This window comes from Seriola aureovittata, chromosome 13, assembly GCF_021018895.1.
Source record: "Seriola aureovittata isolate HTS-2021-v1 ecotype China chromosome 13, ASM2101889v1, whole genome shotgun sequence".
NCBI classification, from domain to species: Eukaryota; Metazoa; Chordata; class Actinopteri; order Carangiformes; family Carangidae; genus Seriola; species Seriola aureovittata.
In genome coordinates this window covers 19,015,516-19,034,565 of record NC_079376.1, presented here as the reverse complement: position 1 = coordinate 19,034,565, position 19,050 = coordinate 19,015,516, and the positions used below count along the sequence as shown (strand labels likewise).

Sequence of the window (19,050 nt, the reverse complement as noted above, 5' to 3'; positions counted from 1 at the left end):
GTCTGAATATACAATAGAACCTCTGATCTCTAATTTAATCTTCTGTTTAATTACCTGCTTTCACAGTAGTTCTGTTGCTGAGAGATCCATAGTTTTTGGCCTGAGGCTGCTGGAGGTACATGCTGTAGATGGAGCTGCTGTTCATTGTGGCGGGGCCCTTCCTGGGTGACTGAGGCCTGGAGGGATGGTCCGGGACGTAGGGACGTACGGCCACTGCCGGTGGGGGATCTGTTCGCTCTGTTTGTGGGGACAGCGTAGAGGGCTGGGAGGTGGTGGCTGAGCCTAACAACAGTAATGGAAAAAGGAAACTATACAATTAAAACAACAAAAAGAATTGACTTACAAAGTTCATCATTCAATTTCTGTATAATGGAGAGGCTTTTAATATTTTCTTAGAAATTACTGCTTAAATAAATAATTTCAATTATAATAGGTCAAACACCCAATGTGACTCATCAATTAAAGAACAACTCTTGTCCTTCAATGACCTTGGCTTGAATTAGGAGGGACAGAGATACGTTGCTGTATCTGCTGTGAGGAGGATGACGATGAAGAAGAGGAAGATGTGGCGTTGGCAGCACTAGATCGAGGCCAGCCCAGTGTACAAGGAGCAGAACGGGGCAGGGAGCTGGTGGCACAGTGATGCCCTGCCGCCTGGTGGGTGGCACTCGGGTATGTACCGTAACCAGAGGGACGCTGGTGGTAGAAGGAAAGATAAAAATAAAGACAGACATAATTTAAAAATGAGTTTCTTGAAGTGTGATTGCGTAACCTCCATTTCCACTCAAAACCGGCATGACTATTTTGGAAGGAGATTTTTCTCCCAAGATATTTCTCGAGGTGAAAAGTTCACACAGTCATTTATTGCACTGGCCTTCAAAGTGGATGCTGAGGAGGCTCTTAAATTACCTCAGCGGAGCGTTAAGCAAAATGAAGAATATTTAAATGACACTTATGAAAATTACTTGTAATGGTAATTTTCATATTACCTTCTCATGTTTAGTGTAGAAAATAGTACCTGTTCTGGACTGTTGGTCCTCCAGTCTGACACACTCTTACTGATGCTCGGCCATGATGCTTCATTAGCTAAATGGAGAGAGAGTGAGAAAGTGTTGAGAAAAGGACAAAGGTTACAACAGGAAAGGCAATTAAGGAGAGGAAGAGACAAAGACAGACACAAACAGAAAGGAAAATCACAAAGTTCCTGAGTATGTTAAAGTAGGTGAAAGGTAAGATGGAGTTAGGGAGTAGGACACATGTTGAAAACACATCAAACTATGTTATTATATACAGTATCTTATAGTGTGAAGAGGCTGAAAAAGTCTGGTTGCTCACATGTTGCCAGAATATTTTAAATTATTTTTACTTTACAGGGGAGCATGCCACTGCACTGCTACAATAAAATACAAATAAAAACAAATGACTAAAATAAAAGATATTATTATCAATACATATAGTTTACTTCAAGTAAAACAGTGATTAGACTGTGTACCCAACAACCTTTGGTCTGTAGTGAACTACATGGTCCATTACTTGGCCCCACACAGTCCATAAACAGCTTAACAATTATGTAATATTTGGAACAGACTCTAAGTCATCAAATTATTTTTAATTTGACCTGACAAGGAATGCTTTCAATTGTCAAACCTCAACATAGCCAAAACTGTAATGTAACAAGACAGGCGCTAAATTGCTTAACAACTACTCTCCATGTTCAGATTGGTGATTAGACTGTATTCCCCACAGCAAACATGTGTTTAGTGTCTCGTAAATGGTACAGCAACAGGACAAAAGTCTCTCTGATCATGAGCTTGGTTGCAAAAATGTATGGGTAGTGTAGTTGTTGTTATGCTGTGTTGTTATGTATCTGATAATGAAGACAGCAAATATTTATAGTAAGTGAGGAATGGCTTCATATAATTGACTTTTGGCTGCTGTTCACCTTAAGAATTACACTGGGTGGTGGTTAACATGGGAAAAACCCTGAAACACAGTGAAATCCAAAACCCCAAACAACAAAAAGCTGCTGCCTTGGAGATTTAAAAATGACTTGACTGACTGTGGTAAAATGCTAAGCTCTCAAAAATGAAGCCAATGCTGTAAACAGAGGTATCAGCTGGATGTGGAAAGAAGCAGTTTAACCCAGCCTCTATCTGCCTCCACCGAGGTGGTGTTACATAACTAAATGGCACAGTTCAATCCAACTCTGAGGTCACAGTCACGGTCAGTCACTAAATCTGGATCCAATGTTGCCTGTTAACTCGTGACAGTCCTGGAGGTCAGTGGCCTAGCTTAATGCTTTACAATTTCACAACAGGTTAACAAACTCACCTTGTTGCACTTCCACATAAACAGACTAGTTAAAAGGAACTATATTAACGTGAGCAAACCACATCACGGTGCTAGCGGGCTTTTTAAGACTGATACTGACACTTATTGTTGCTTTGCCTTTGGCAGCCAACTTCCTTATTATGTCTCTCTTCATGAGAAGAACTGATATACTGAAAACAAAATTCACAAAACAATGTCTGTATCTGTTTTCACAGGCACAGGGTTTTTTTCAGCAAAAAGCTAACATCAGCATGCTAACATGATGCAAAGACAATGTTAACATGGTGATGTTTAGCAGGTTTCTTTGTACATCATAGTATTAACATGCTAATATTTACTAATTAGCATTAAACAAAGCACAGTTGAAGATAAATTAAATGTCAGAAGTCTTTAGCAGGTAGTTGGTAATAAACCTGAGTATTGGACATTACAAAATTTGACTCAATGGCGGCACTAGAAAAGTCATGAAAATCACCAAACTTATTACAAAAGATATTCATCAACTGCCAGGCAGAACAACAATGCTGTCCTCAGCACCTCTGGCCTGGCTAGAGATAATTGAAAAAGCCTCTAAAGTATTATTTAAACCTTCATGGGATACTAAACTTCCACCTCATGTCATACATAGTTGGCTGGTGTTTTTGCCAAAGTATCAGTGTAAAACGTTTGGCCCACCTCTCAGTGGTACAGCCATGTCACAGTTCTGGCACATACCAGACTAACACTGATTAACAACTGAACTTGGGTGTCCTGCAGTCAGTACAGTAAGCTGTGCTGTGCAACCTGTTGACTGCTGTTGTAACCTGCTGACCTCCGGAAGAAAACAGTCACGACAGGAAACAAACAGTCAGCTCTGTGTGAGGTGGAAACTTGGCCATCTGCCTGAGAGCCCAGATTAGATGCAGTCACTCAGTGCTGAAGAGGAAAGACAGTACGGTGTACAGCACTGTGGCACCATCACAGTACTTCCCGGTGCAAAAGACAAAGGGGGACTCAGGTTGAGGTTAAGGGTTTTAAGAAGCCTATCAAACTTCTTTAGGTAACATCTAATTGATATGAAGTATAATGATAATTTGAGCAATATTCACTGTAGTTTAGAGAATCAAAGTATCATTTAGTTCAAATAACACGTGAAAACACGTATTAAGAATGACAAACAATAAAACATGTATACTGAATGTATACTCTATAATGAGTGGAATCTGATCAATATGTCTCAATACATTTAGTTACGGTAGTTCAATATTATGAGAAATATATGGTTAGAGTTTGATGACGTGATTGGTAGCTCTCATATCTGTAAATATAAAGCTAGTCAGCAGCTGGTTAGCTTAGCTCAGCATAAAGACTGAAAAGAGCTAGCCAGAATATGTCCAAAGGTATTGTAGCAAAATCCTTCTGTCAGCACCTCTAAAGAGTACTAATAAAAACCACCTGACTCCAGGAAGTCACTGCGGCAACCCAAGAAAAACCCCAGCTCCCACAAATGGTTGTTTTTATACTTTCGTTTTTGAACAGATTAAATAAATGACATATAACTAATATTATATAACTATTAATTTATTAGCTTTAGGGGTGCTGGTAACTTAAGTGGATATTGTTATTGATATTGTATGGACAGAGCCAAGGTAGTTGTAACCCGCTTTCCGGTCTTGGTGCTAAGCTAAGCTAATCAGCCTCTAGCTGTAGCTTAGCATTTAGCATAAAGAGTGGTATCAATACTTTCATGTAACTCTTGGCAAGAAAGAGAATAAGTGTATTTCACAAACTATTCTTACGAAGTTAATAAATATTTAGAGACTAATCCATAACACATTTAATATTATGTACTGTAATCAGTCAAGTTGCAACCACCAATCATATCAGATGTAGACTGCACTGAGTGAGCCAGATCTGCTTTTTAATAAAAGGACAAGTTCTGTGTAAGCATTTTCCTCTAAAAGCATCAGGATTTTTTAAGCTTTTCTTATTTATCATTAACCAAGGCTCCTCATGGGACATTCAAACAGAGAGCATTTGTTTTTGAAGATCTTGGCATGCGGATCGTGTCACTACTTTCTTGCATATATTAGTCAGTAGAATATGAAGCCATTCCTCTTGAACATAAGGAATTTCAATGAACACATCTATTATTTTCCTCCAGTTTAATCCCAGTAGAAATGCATCTAATTGTTGCTGTGATTTTTCTTTGCTCTAAGAACACTGTAGACTGCTATCTTTGTACTGAATTAACACTCATACAGTACTAACATTTGTAAGAGAGCTGTAATCTCTCTGATGACAGCTGTCATGACCCCATACCCCCCTAATCTAAAATCTCTCACACACACAAACATTATACATACTGAATATAGCTACAAGTTAGTGTACCTCAGACTTCCTTTCATTCATCTGCTGTGCATGCCTGCTCAGTCGACTGTTGACATGATTTACAACAATCTGTTTTTCCACATTACATAAGCAGGGATAATAAATAGAGCTGTGGCATTTGCTTTGGCATTCAAGAGCACAATGGGATTTGTAACATTGCTGGTTCAAGACACTTCACTTATACACACACAAGTTAAACTGAGTAGGAATATTCTGCTAATTCCATCCTGGGTGTCATGATATATATAAGCAATGCAAGTGTCTGAATGCAAGTGTCTGAATGTGATTAGTGACTAGATTTAATTTAATTTAATCTAAATTTAATGTGCCATGTCAAAGGAATAGTTTTGGGAAATACACTTAGCTTTCTTGCCAATAGTAGATCATAAGATCAATACCACGCCCATGTCTCTGTGATAAATATGACGTTACAACCACCTGCCAGTTAGTTTAGCTTAACAAGAAGACTGGAAACCGGGGAAACAGCTAATATGGCTCTGTCTGAAGGTAACAAATGCCTCCAATCAGCACTTTTAAAGCTATTATTTGTTTTTAAACAAGATATAACATCTTAATTAGTGAATGTTCCAGATAATGGAAAGGCATATTATTCTAAACTTTGCAGCTGCTGCTGAAGATGATGAACGTTTTGCTGTACTTCGCCTTCTCTCACCAGGCACGAGGATGTGAGGGAATGATTGAATATGAGTTTAAGTCCAGACTGTGGTTTGCCCTTACTTAATTTTCTTATGCTGGCCTTCCTGCCCCTGAGCAGCTGCTGGATATCAGATGTCATGTCTGTGTCCTTATACACATGACCCTTTCACTCTGAGGTCATTTTCTGTAGCTGATTCAATTATGTTCTCTCTCCTCACCATCTGGTCTGTATAGTAGGACACAGACAATCCACAACATGTATGGTTTGAATGCAGCCTTCGATTTTTCAGCCTAAGACTCCAACTAAGAAAATATCGTCTCATTAAAACATCACAAATCATGTAGAAATCTACTGTGAACAGGCCCGCTACACCTGCAGGTGTGCATGGTAGAGTGAGGGATCAGGTGCTGCTAATCTATCACCAGTGGAGCTAGCGGTGAGTAAGTTTCTCTAGCACCTTCGAGGGACTCACTGTTGTTACTGTCGCCCCCTTGAGGGGACCGAGGTCCCTCCCACGTCTCAGTGGGCTCTGACAGCACGATGTCTAAATCTGACACTTTCCATTGGCTGGGAGGGTTCCTGACGCCACTCCTGTCCTCCTCTGTCACATGGCCACACCCACCACCACAGTAACAACCACCGAAACAACATTGACATGCACAACACAAACATCACAGTGATGACACCGAAATGATGTCACAAAACAGTTACAGCCACAGTCACAACAACAACCACCACCACAACATCAACAAGTGACACAACAATAATCAAAGAATTACCAGTAACATCAACACATCAACATTTAAGAGAACATCAACAACAACAGATAAAGGGAAAGGAAAAAAAGGAGCCGACAGACAGGAAAAGGAAATAGAAGGACAGCAAGTTAGAGCCCCGACAGAGATGTAAGACAATGCAGCTAGAAAAAGTGAAAGAAAAAAGATGGCAAACTATTTTGGACCTACCTGAGAGGGAGCGGGTGTGGCTGAGCGGAGTGGGTTTGGGTGGTGGGTCAGCTGGCAGGAGGTACCCAGCCTCCTGTCTCCCCTCAGCTGGAACCTGGATGTAGGGGCAGACAGCCGCCACTCGTCCCAAAACTCCACCACCAGGGTGGGAGGAGGTTTGAGGGGAGGACAGACCTCCTCCATTCATACGGCTTAACTAGAGGAGAAGAGACAAAGAATGTAACTGCGATGTGAATTTTAAGCTGCCAAGAGAAATTAAAAGCATTTCCAATTCGCTGGCTGGACATGAATAAAAATTCATGATAAGTTTTTTACCTCTGCTCTCTTCTTATGCAGTCGTTCTCTCAGGTCTCCGATGCGCTGATCCATCACCGTCACCTGGGCGTTCCTTTTGTTCAGCAGCTCCTTGTTCTGGGCCAACTTACTGCTCTGCTCCAGGTTATGGCGGTTACGAGCCTGAAACACACGCAGCAGAAACACACCTGATCTTACATGATCCATTTGTTGAAACTAGTGTATTTCACACCAAAAGAACTGAAGCATTAAGTATAATTTACCTGCAGCTCCTGGTAGAGTTTCCTCAGCTCTAGGGCTGCAGGGCCAGACAGGGGCGATCCTTTCTGGCCAGTAGAAACACCATGTGGCCCAGTGGGTGCCCCCTGAGCTGGTGCAACAGAGTGCAACTGAAGGCGCCCTCTCCTCAAATCCTCCAACTGTTGAGTCAGCTAGTAAAAACAGTTTTTAAAATGACTTAACAACAACTCACCCTTTTGGTAGACATTTGCTTGATCTTGAATCTCTGTTATAATGAACTCTCACTCCACATTACCTGGTCCACTCTGACCACTGCAGACTGCAGCTCCGCCTGCTTCTCCTGGAACAGGCTGCTCACATGGTCGATCTCTGCAGCTGGAGACAGACGCCAGGAGAGAAATTAAACATATTCACAGTGAAATGAGAACAATGCTATTGTCTTTATTTATGATGTCAGCCTATTTGAGTGTGTCTCTATGATTTTGAGTATGGAAACATAAAACATATTTGATCTTTGTATATTAGTCCTTGACTTTAAGCGGAATGTTTTTGCACATCAGGTGAACAGTTTAAAAATATATATACAGTGTTGTACTGTTTTGCACAGGCTTCCATCATGCTGTAGCAGCGAGACTATTTCAGCAGATTAAATTCATGGTACATAGTCTTTTTTAATATGTGGTCATAAACTGCCAGTGCCTGTAAATCCATAGTTGTCATCTCTGCATCGAGTTCAGTGGGTTTAGGCTTACAGAGGTTTCCGTTGATCAGTTTACTGTAGTCCACTTGTCCTCTCATGGCGCGGATCTTCTTCAGCTTTGCTTCCTGAGTCTCCACTCGCTCCTTCAACCGCTGCAGCTTCTCAGCTTCCGACTAAACAGGAGAGGAGAACGCAAACAACACAAGCTAAATAACATTTGCATTTTCATCCAAGCTTTAGCTTTTGAGATATCGAAAGTAAGTATAAATAGCAGAGTTGCCATAACTTGAATTGAAACAGTAGTTTTTAATGGCACTTCGTAGCTAGTATAGACAGCAGGAATGATTACAGTGACACTTTCAATGTACATATGGGCTTGTGAGTGTTTAAGACTGACAGAAGACAGATACATGGAGCTAACCTGTGTCTGTCCCTGGTTAGATCTGCCTCCCTGCTGAAGATACCTCAGCCTCTGCTCCTACAGGGGAAGAAGATGAAGACATGATGAATTTTGAGGCGTTTTAAAAAAAATTTCCAGTGTTTTCAGTTGCACAGACCTTGCAATGGCACAGTTATAATACCAGCTACCTAGACTAACTGCTGTAAACATTTCTTTCATCATCAAACACCTCTACTCCTTCCACTCCTCTCTTCCTCTATGGCAAATATTGCCTCTCACTTGAAGGTCCCAAGACCCAGTTTTCTCAACTTCTAACTATGAGTGATTGAAAAGTAGGGAAGAGAACATACTGTATGCTTTTCGTCTGTCACACTATTGGTGAAAAAAAGAAAAAGAAAGTAGTTTTTGCAGTGTTTTGAGTCATTAATCAAAGCTCCCTGCCCACCGCTGTCAGTTTGTCCTCTGAAATCTTACACACACTTAGGTTTATTGTGTTTCAACAGTTTCACATTCATCAGACTGTCACTCAGAATCGTGTTAATACTGACTGATAAAGGTGCTGTCAAAAAAGATCATATTTTTAATAGAATTTAACAGTTGCATGGGGCACATCCTGTTATTACATTGATAGTGGAATTCCTAACCGATCGTCAATTGATTGACAATACAAATGCTATATGTTGGTTTTAATTACTTAAACCCACACAGGTGGTTTCACTCATGGTGCCTCTTCTCAGGGCGTGTACAGACTGTGGTTGATTGACAGCTCCCTCGCTCTCCTGTTAATTCGCTGCCCTTGTTATGTCGGGACAGTTGCCACCTTTATCACACTCACTGTTATTTGTTCACAGAGTTTGGTGACATCATGCAATTCCCATCAAAGCTCCACCCACCTGATTAGCCAGTAACTGAAAACATCTATGTGGCTGTGGAGTGGCTTTAAAATTACTAATGAGGGGAGTGTAAACGCTGAAAAGTATAATGCTTGAAAAGCACCATCGCCTATTTCTTCAGTGAGCCCTTATTAAGGCATAATTTTGGTAATCATATGGCTATTGATTTTCATTTATGTTTACGCATTTGTCCTGCAGAGAAGGAAGAGCGAGAGAGAGAAAGAGAGAGAGAGAGAGAGATTGAAAAACAAGGCCTGTCATGTGTGATGCTGACTGAGGCAGTTTACACCTCTCTCTATGTGTCGTGCTGGCACGTAGTACAGCTGACCTGTGTGTCTCTCTAACACACACACACAGAGGAAGAGGGAAATGGAATGTTGGCAAGAAGCCTCCCATCATTCACTGGACCCACATACACACACACACAACACACACACACACACACAAATAACACATTACATAACAGTAGTTTGTTTCATTACACAGACGACGCCGGAGTAAACGTGCATGTCGAAGGCGGCAGTAGCTGTGTTTTGGATTTTTTTTTTCTTTTATCACGGAAATCCTCAACTCATGTTGTATCATACTAATGTTGAAGCATGGAAACTGCCTCCACATATCAGCTGGGGGACTTTTCCACCCGGAGAGGAAAATACTTCAGTACTTAGACACTGGAAGGAAACTGTCATTTTACTAGGGAAATTGCTGCGTTTCAAAAAATGCTGAACATCAGCATAAAGTTGCCACAGTTGGCCTTGAAAAAACAAAATTGGCCAAATCAAAGTTGGAGGTTGAAATTATTCCAGTTCCCTGTTGAAAACGTTCTTATTTATTCTATCCTGAGTGGACACTTTATCAAATGAATGGAGAGACTTTAACAAATTAAAAGAATCTGCCTCTTTTTCTTTCTTCTTGGCTCGCTCCTCTGACTCTTTCCTGGAGAACAAATCTGCTTCAACTTCCCAGCAGCTGTGGGGCCTGTGATGACCTCACTTCCTGTCAACTCAAAGGTCACTTCCTAATGTGGGAATTGGGGACAAGTGACCATGATCTGTGTGTGTCTCTCTCACACACAAAACCTTTAGGTGAATGGTTGTCTACTGCATCGTATGGAGCTGTTCTTTCCTGCCAGTCCTTAAACCCTGAACAGGACCACATGTCATGTCACAGAGGACGATGTATGAGCCATGATCCTCACACACACACACACACACACACACACACACACACACACAAACACTCCTCTGAGGCCTTAGCCCCTGTGGCCTCGTGGCCGACTCTACTGTAGCTAACCTTACACTCACTGACAGGTAATCCATTCAAGTTACCTTGGCGACCAACATCTGTTGCTGAGCCTCTATTTGTTGCTGTTGTCTTGTGGCCATTTCCTGGAGCTCAGAGAGGGTCAGCTCCACACGGGGAACCTACACACACACACACACACACACACACACACACACACACACACAAGAACACACACAAAAGCTGCATATATTAATAAATCTCCATAGAAAAAGCCTATGTTTCCCCTTTGTGTCTCTCCATTACACATAACTGAGCAAAGGACGGTTACAGACAAGATGACACACAGCTGCACACACATATCATCTCACACGTTAGGTCATAGAGCACCTTCAGTGTGCTGCAGAAACGTTATTGGGCCAGCAGCTGGTGGCCTTGGCAGACTGACAGAATTATAGTATTGGTTTGAGGAATCCTATCTGCCCTGGTCATTTCAGTGCCGTGACACAGACATCAACATCAGCTAGAAAAAATCAAATCACACTCATCATTTGTCCTGTAGCTTACTATCAGAGGAGTGTGTTATCGTGGCTGTGCTTGTAGATGTTGCACAGAACAAACATTTCTATGATAGCAATGATAGCAGAATGAAATGTTTGTCTGTGTGTGTGTGTGTGTGTGTGTGTGTGTGTGTGTGTGTGTGTGTGTGTGTGTGTGTATTTTCGGGGCGTTGACGGTGTGGTAATAGGGGAGGGGGGAATGCCTTTAGCAGACAACAGCGGAAGGTTTCAGCCCAGCCACATCCTGCTATTGTGCATGTTCACTCATGGATACACACACACACACACACACACAAACAGCACCTGGTTCGTTACGTTCGTTTCCAGTATACAGCGAGGCTAGACAATGCAAAAGTTTTCAAATGTTATCCAATGGGAAATACTGCATGTTCTAGCTACTATCTAAACCTGTGACTGCATGAGTGCAACAGCATTAATAACACTAAGCCAGCTTCAACACCATCCAGCTCTGCATTGCTTCATAATAGGGCAAATAAAGATTTACAAAATCCAAAAATTAATATCTTTATCCAGAACTAATATCCAAATCACTTGAAATACCTCACAGACTTATTCTGTACTGTAGGTAAAGTCTTGATGTATTTAAACTTCATTAGTTACTTCAGCTGCCTGAAATAGTGATTGAACATGGAAGCAGATACATCAGACTGTAATTAGTGTGATTTAAGGGGCCTGTGATTCAAGAATAAGGACACAGATTTCAATCGAACTTAATCTCTCCTGGCAATAAGAGAGAAATTGTTTCAAAGCGTTTAGAGTCGAGGGCGCCGAGGCCCCAGTCAGTTTTGTTCAAAGTAAATCCTCACACATCTCAGTGGAGACTTCAGTGCCATGACTCAGGGAGGAGCTGATGAAAAACACAGTAGGAATCAGTAAAGCAAATTAAACCCACCGGCCATTTAACAGCTCAGGGAGTAGGATCTCTGACTCTGGCAGCATTAGCACAAAGCTATATATCAGTATCAATGATTAATGACACTGATAGCCACGCTGTGCCATAGACAGCATCACTGCCTTCAGGCTAACCTATAGAAATTCTCACTGACATTATGCAGACACAGTATTCCAACATTATGCAGACTACATCAAGTTTTAGACGATGACATTATGCATATTACACTGGTTTTTTCCAGTCAGTGGTGCCTCATATCATTAGCTAACTGCTGACCTATAGGATTCTGCAGAAGTTGATGTGCATTATGAAGAATCTGCAGATATGAACTGAACTCCTGCTAATGCACTTCAGTGCTGTCAACTGAAAGAAGACCAGTGCTGGTATAATTAGAACATCACTGTTATCATGTTGAAGTATTGCAAACAGTGATGGAGGGGTAATAGACCTGAACTCCAGAAGCAACCCCCATATTAGGCAATGACAACTTTTATTGTTCTCTATACAGAAAACTGTATCTATGTTAATTCATATTTTTTAGACTATATTATGTATTTTTTATTCACATAAAACCTACGCTCAGTGTTCACTTTATTACGTACACCTAATTCATTCCAATACAGCTGTATTGCCACAAACTCTACTACTGTTATAATGCTTACAGCGCTCAGTGTCCATTGACACTGTCATAGAGGTATTGAAATATGTTTTAGCACTGAGTTCAGAGTTAGTTGCACTGTTGTACTGGACCACATCATATTCAGAGGTGTTTGTAATATTCTGCGACCCTCATCTATGTGAATAGGGAGGAGAAACACCTCTTAATGTAATGCAGTCCAGTTCACTATGGCAATAGGGTGGGGCTAGAGAAGGGTACCGCCCAGCAAGGATTAGCCCCATGCAGCCCCATCATGAGTCTGCTAGATGTTTGACTGATTTTACACGAACAACCTTCGAAGCACTGGAATCACCTGGATGAATTCATGTAGCTCACGTCACGCAAGATGTGAACACAACAGTGGCGTATCGATTTGGCAAACTTGTTAACAAACACATGCTAATTTACACATCCAGCAGTTATGAAGCAACATAGGCAACATTAATCATTCATTTGGCGCTTCTGGCTACATGATGAATCCGAGGCCAACATTCACTCTCACTGAACTTTGCTGAAATCAGCTGCAAAAAAACAACACAATGAGAGAGTGAACCAGACCAGTAAAGTTGTGGGTCAGAAAACCAAAACAATGAGCTGAAACTCACTGTAAAGCTCTGTAAAGCTGAGGGGATTATTGTCTGTAGGTTCATCACTACATCACTACCCCTTTCACACACTGTCACATTGTTATCACAAATGAAAATTGTTATTATAAAACATTGATTGTAGCTGCTTTTAGTATACTTTTATCCGGTTTGCCGTCACACCGATGACAGGCTATAGTAGCTGCGGTGTTACTCACGCCTGGCAGTGCTGTTAGCGATGTTAGATGAATGGTTGGCAGGAGGTTACAGGAAGTAGTCCAGCGCTCAGCCTGGAAGAAGTACCGTCACAAAAACTCAACACAGCTAGTAAGTAGCTTCATTCACAGCTGGTTGGAATATTGTTTCACTGAAAATGTTTCTATGCATTTCCTATTGTGTTATTTGCTTTTTTTTTTTTTTATTCTGCCTGAATTTTTCAGTTAGATTTCCAAGTTTTCCAAAGTAGACTGTCCTATATTTCTGAATCTGCCTGCCCTCTGCAGGGGTCTATCTCCTAGTCCTTCTATATTTTTTGTTTAAATGAATTAAATGAAAATAAAACTGTATATACTTTTTATTGTTAATGTGAGTTACTTTGAAATATTAAAACTGTTTTAGGAGGGCTACTGTATGATAATTGCTAAATAAATAAACAATATAAGATAAAAGCTGTATGTCCATGTCTAATTAAGCCCCTAACTAGTCCTTGCAAGAAGAATTCTGGTGCCACTGATGACTAAATTACATATTAATGTGCATTATGTCCATCACGTGAAGATTAATTAAAAAAGGTGAGTAAATTGAATTTTCTAGAACCTTCCACTGTGTCTGAGCTTCAAACTACAATCAGTTTCAAATCATTGATACTTTAAGGTTTCAAAAACTACTTTTACAGTAGTAGTAGTGTATAATAAAAACCTAAAAAGCTGAAATTTGTACATTTTCCTAAAGCAAACAGCAGGTGACACTATCTGCAGATTGTCAAATTGGTTGGACTAAAGAGTGTCAGTCTTTCAAAATATATTGTATTTCTGTCAGTGAAGTTAATATTTTTGCTTACTGCAGTTTCTACCTCTCTAATGATGACATGCATCTTACAGCAGCTGAAAAGTTAACAATTCGTCTGACACTTAACAGCGGTGTCATGTATTCCGCTGCTCATGCTGTTAAGACGCTGCACAAACACCGTGCAGACTGCGCTGCTCTGAGCCCCCAGCTGACATTTAACATGCAGTTTCTATCAGCCCCCCGCTGTGCTGTATTTACCTGCAGGCTGTCCCATGTGATCCTGCAGGAGCGGACTTTAATTTTGCTGCATTGTCCTTCAACAGTAAATTCCTGCACCAAATCCACCTCATTCCACTCCATCCTCACAGCCGCTCAGAGACACACTGGACCTTAATGCTTTCAGATGGAAAAATGTTGCCACAGGCTTGAGGGAGAAAAGCTTAAAAGAGGGGAAACGAGAGCGATCCTTATCACAACTTTCCCTCTCGTCTGCCTGGTGATGTGCTGTGATTTACGACACTCTCCCCCCCTCGCTCTCTCTGCCTCTCTCTCGCTCGGCCCATGCTCCCTCCCTCCCTCCCTCCCCCTCTTTCTCTCTCTCTCGCTCTCTCATACAGACTCTCAGTTATTGGTGTGTTCTCATATGACGTGTGAACGGAGTGGAAAGCCCACTAATGTGACACTGCATTCAATTACTACAAACATGTAAACCTATGAACATGTACAAAAAGATGGAGGGATAGTCATTCGCTCCCTCCCTTTTTATAAACAGTACCTCCCTCCTTTCCTTTATCCTTCCATCTTTACTATATCTTCTATACCTCCTCCTGTCCCCTCTGACACCTCATATTGTCTGTTTCTGTCTTTCCCTCCATCCTTTTATCCATCACCTCCCTTCACCCCTTCTTTCTCTCCACCTTTCAACATCTTTCTTCATAATTTCTTCATCTGCATTCCTTCATCCCTCTTTCTCTCAGTCCTTGTCATTCCTCTGCAGCTGGCTTTTTGCTGCAGCGACTTCCCCTTCTCTCTCTCTCTCTCTCCCCCTTCTCACACCTCCCTCTTTCTTTCTCCCGCTTTCTCTCAGAAGGGAAATCACTGCACCACAGCCTGATGGGGCACGAGCTCTCAATCAAGCCTCTGCCTCCAGCTCCAGATGTGTGTTATGAGGAAGATGACGAAGATGATGATGATAATGTTGATGTCGGCAGATTAGCGGCCGGGGCAAGCGTGCGCAACGATCTCGTGGCACACATTCCCGCCAGATGCTGCACGCGCATGCACATGACATGTATGTGCGCACACACACACACACACACAAAGAGTAACAGCTGACTCCTGCTGCGTCATATTTTCCTCTTCTCTCTTTCTCTGTCTCGCTCTCTGCAACACACACACACACACACACACACACACACAGTGACATGTGACCTAACTGCTGCATCACGCATTTTCTCTTTCACTCTGTGAAACAGACACACATCTGTCCCACTCAGTAAAAGATACACACACACACACACACACCCCCCCCCCCCCCCCACACACACACACACACACACACACACACACACACACACACATCCAGTAATGCAAGCAGACTGGAATTTTTTCCCATGCTGTTGTTCGGCGTTCAGGCATCTGTGGGTGTGAGTGGGCTGTGTGTGGCAGGACTATTCAACAGTGATTCATTATGTTTTTATAATTAAATATAACTTAGTTGTATTGAAATTGGATGACATTTTCATTAACATTCAGTAGCTGTTAAAGGCTGAAACTGATATGTTGGAACTGCTCAAGTTTCCTGCAGAATTGGACTCTTTCAGAAGGCAGGACATTAAAATTCATCAAAACTATTAAAACTGTCTTTAAAATCATTTTTGGGAAAGTCAGCAGCTCTTCAAAGAGAAAAACCTTCAAATTTGGGGGAAATGGTAACGATTATGTCCAACATTGAACTAAATGATGAAAGCACATTAAAATCATGATTGTTCCCTTCATATCAGTGGCTTCATGTTGATATGTGTGTGATGAAGTATGATTTGCACGTTGTAATACTACAATGTCTAGATTTGTTGCAGTCCTGTTCAGAAAGCCTCTTCATTCACTTCAGCCATATTAATGGAATGTAACTTTTTGGTTTCAGAGCAAACATAAATGTAATGTCTCTGATAACTCATCTAATGGCAAAAAATCTGGACTTGAACCATTTCAACCAACTAAACAAAAACATTTCCTTAGCTAAACTGATTTCAGCTCAAATTCAATTTCCTCTCATTAGAGGAGCAATACAGACAGTGTGCAACATTGTGTGGTATTGGTAGAGTTTAGTGCCACACTGGGTAATATTCACCCCATTTGAATTGTTTTCATTTGAGTGGGTAGGTAAAAATGCTTCTGGGCTGCTTGCAATAAGCTAGTTAACACAGGGCACTAGAGGCATGCAATAGATGATCGATGACTGCCAAAACCAAATGTCATTTCAGTTCATTACCACTTTGTTTTTGTATTCGGATCTAAAGTCATAGCAAGTCAAAAAGCCTTATAGAAGCTTCCATCTGCTCATATATGTGAAGAAATCTTCTGTTATCCAAGAGCCTGAGTGGAGATACTTTTTCAAAATAGCAATCGTGATTTGGGGTTTGCCTAAACTTCAGTATGTAGCCTGCTAATAAAACAGATGACCAGTGTTGTGATAATTATATAAGTCATACAATCAGTTATTCAAACAACCCTTAAATGTACGATAACTTTAGCAGGACATAAGAGTACATAAGAATGATATTGTGCAGAGCAGTTTTGGAACCAGCCTGATTGTTGATTGCAGGCTAACGATGTCAATAATGTATTATGTAAAAAAGACATCTCTACTGACATGTCATTAGACAGCCACCATCGCCACTCACAACCTTTTAGAAACAGTATTTGGGATTTGGTTTTTGTTCTGTTTGGTATGGTTTATGGTTTATGGAAAAAAAAACAATACCTGAAACCTTTTCTCTTACTGGCCAGGATGCATAGTTTGCCCTGTAATTTGCTTCATAAAAAATGTTGTCTGGATTTTGAATATACATAGTTTTCCATGAAATGTGACAGTTCTCTAGTCTTTGTTTGATTATTTGGTTTTTAGCTGGCAGTGCTGCAGAAGACGCGGCAGGTTCGCAGCAGGTTCGAGGCTTTGATTGGACTATTTGCTGTCAATCAAATGTGGCATCCCTGGTGGAACTGCCTGCGGACTTGTCAGTTGCAAATCCTCAATGCTATCACCATGAACAGACCATGACACACAGAAGACTCTCTTCATGGAGTTTCCTGTGTATCTCAATGTACAGATACAGTACAGCAGAGTGTGGGAACTGTTTCACTGAGGGTTTACTCAGGATGAAGTCTGTATTTCTGGTGTCAATAAATTCAAGTATAAAGTGATGATCAGTTATTGAAGACAATTTATTTGAAATTCTAAACTACAGAATGTATCTTCATGTTGCTGCTGTTCACTGGTCGTCGTGGCAGTTTTACTTATGTTCAGATCACAGCTATAATCTGAAGCACATGGGAATATTAGACCTGCTCGGTGTGTGAGTATTATGTTTCCCAGTGCGTATGTTCTCAGAGTTAAGCACACACATACTAGGCACACAGGCGCACAGGTTGTTCTGATCATGGGTCCCTGTAGCAATGAAACCCATCCCCTTCCCATCTGCTGTACGCCTCCAGTAAAAATATTCCTCCTGATCTACAATAACAGCCTTCAGACATTCCTGCAGCCCCAGCCAGACCAGAGGGAAAACTCTGTTATCAGAACCACTCCAGCAACTAACATTCACACAGCAGGGTGGCCCGCTTGTTTCAGAGACCATCCTCTAACTGAGAGGTCACATCTTTGAACCCCACCACAGGCAGCTTGATGGGCAAAAGGGTGAACACCTAAACCACAATTCAGAAATAAAAACAAGACGAGCAGCTGGATTTAGGGAAAACTCACCTGACGCCGCAAAATAACTGCCAGATGTCATCACAAAAATATAAATAAAGTGTGAATTGAACCTTTAAAACTTATTCATAGTAGCATTACCTTTATTAAACCATCACCAGGTCACATCTAGCAATTCAAGTCTGCCAACATCCCTGAACCAGAACTATTGTATAACTTCCCGAAGCATTGCTAGTGATGACGTACGCTGAAAATATTCATCTTAATCTACATCAACACAACCCCTGACATGTGTGTTTGGTCAATAGCACACAAACACACACAGACACACCTGACTTCTTAATATATCCCTCAGCAGTGCCCTCACACACATCTGGATGGGGTAGAGTTACACACGGATGGATCAACAGACATCATCACTTGTGTTAACTCAAAGTGTGTGACAGTCCCCGTGGTCGTTGTGAGGTTAGAGGGGAAGTTTGTAGGAGGCTGTGTTGAGCTGGGAGGAAGGACACTGCAAAACACCAGAGTTGTGCAGTGATATTTATCTAGCAGGAATATATTTCTTTAATTTGTAGTTGACATGTTGCTTTGTCAAATTCTTCCATAATATTACAGAACACATATTCGCTTCAAACGACCACCGCCCCACCTATTTATTTTTCACAATTAGAAGTTTTCTTCTTTGGATAAATCAAGTATAGAAGAAAGGAAGTAAAAGAAATTTCGTAATGGATCAATAGTCATGCTAACCTCACCTAGTGTACTTTTTACCACAAAGCTAGCTCATATATGCAGATTTTTTAAATGTAGGCAAAAAAATGTATCTGTCCCACCTCATTCGTGGGTTGGTGCTCAGTGGCAAAGCCTCCATGTGAGACGCTTCGGTTAGTGTGTGTTTTTAAACAGCTAGTTAGCATGGCTAGCATCATTAGCACAGGTGAGCCATTCTTAAGCCCCTTTCAAAGAGGAGCAGGAGGCGTCCAACTTGGGTGTAACTGTAAGTATTGCAGGCTGCAGAAGGATCCTCTTGTGTAGAGCGCCACACAGGCAGCACAGGCTAGCATAGAAGGCTGCTTCACACATGGTAATTTTAGCATAAAAAACCGTTAGCATGTATGAACAAATGAAATTGCAGCACAAATTTAGAGTTCAGGAGCCGCCCCCATCAGTCACATAAGCATATAACTTCTGGTAGTTTACCACAGATAAACATTATTACAATTCAGGTCAGTGGCAGATCACTAGTTGCTAATAGCTAAATATTCACTCTGAGCAAACAGGTTTCCTTCTTTGGAAATTT

The 19,050-nt window shown here is 41.3% G+C and overlaps 1 protein-coding gene across 6 annotated transcripts in view; it reads right to left on the bottom strand.

Annotated features, from left to right (window-relative positions):
- Positions 1 to 19,050, bottom strand: part of LOC130180137 (apoptosis-stimulating of p53 protein 1-like) — a 48,973-nt gene that overhangs the window by 8,589 nt on the left and 21,334 nt on the right. For 3 of the 6 annotated variants that reach the window (XM_056393507.1, XM_056393504.1, XM_056393510.1), the window contains 11 exons: positions 10,180 to 10,275; positions 7,980 to 8,036; positions 7,611 to 7,731; positions 7,154 to 7,233; positions 6,882 to 7,049; positions 6,640 to 6,780; positions 6,325 to 6,520; positions 5,832 to 5,960; positions 1,019 to 1,086; positions 489 to 696; positions 55 to 282 (listed from right to left, as the gene is read on the bottom strand). In XM_056393507.1, coding sequence (XP_056249482.1) covers positions 55 to 282; positions 489 to 696; positions 1,019 to 1,086; positions 5,832 to 5,960; positions 6,325 to 6,520; positions 6,640 to 6,780; positions 6,882 to 7,049; positions 7,154 to 7,233; positions 7,611 to 7,731; positions 7,980 to 8,036; positions 10,180 to 10,275 — 1,492 coding nt within the window. Of the gene's footprint in view, positions 1 to 54; positions 283 to 488; positions 697 to 1,018; positions 1,087 to 5,831; positions 5,961 to 6,324; positions 6,521 to 6,639; positions 6,781 to 6,881; positions 7,050 to 7,153; positions 7,234 to 7,610; positions 7,732 to 7,979; positions 8,037 to 10,179; positions 10,276 to 14,074; positions 14,315 to 19,050 lie in introns of those variants that run through there. The other 3 variants (XM_056393509.1, XM_056393505.1, XM_056393508.1) reach the window with 3 other exon arrangements.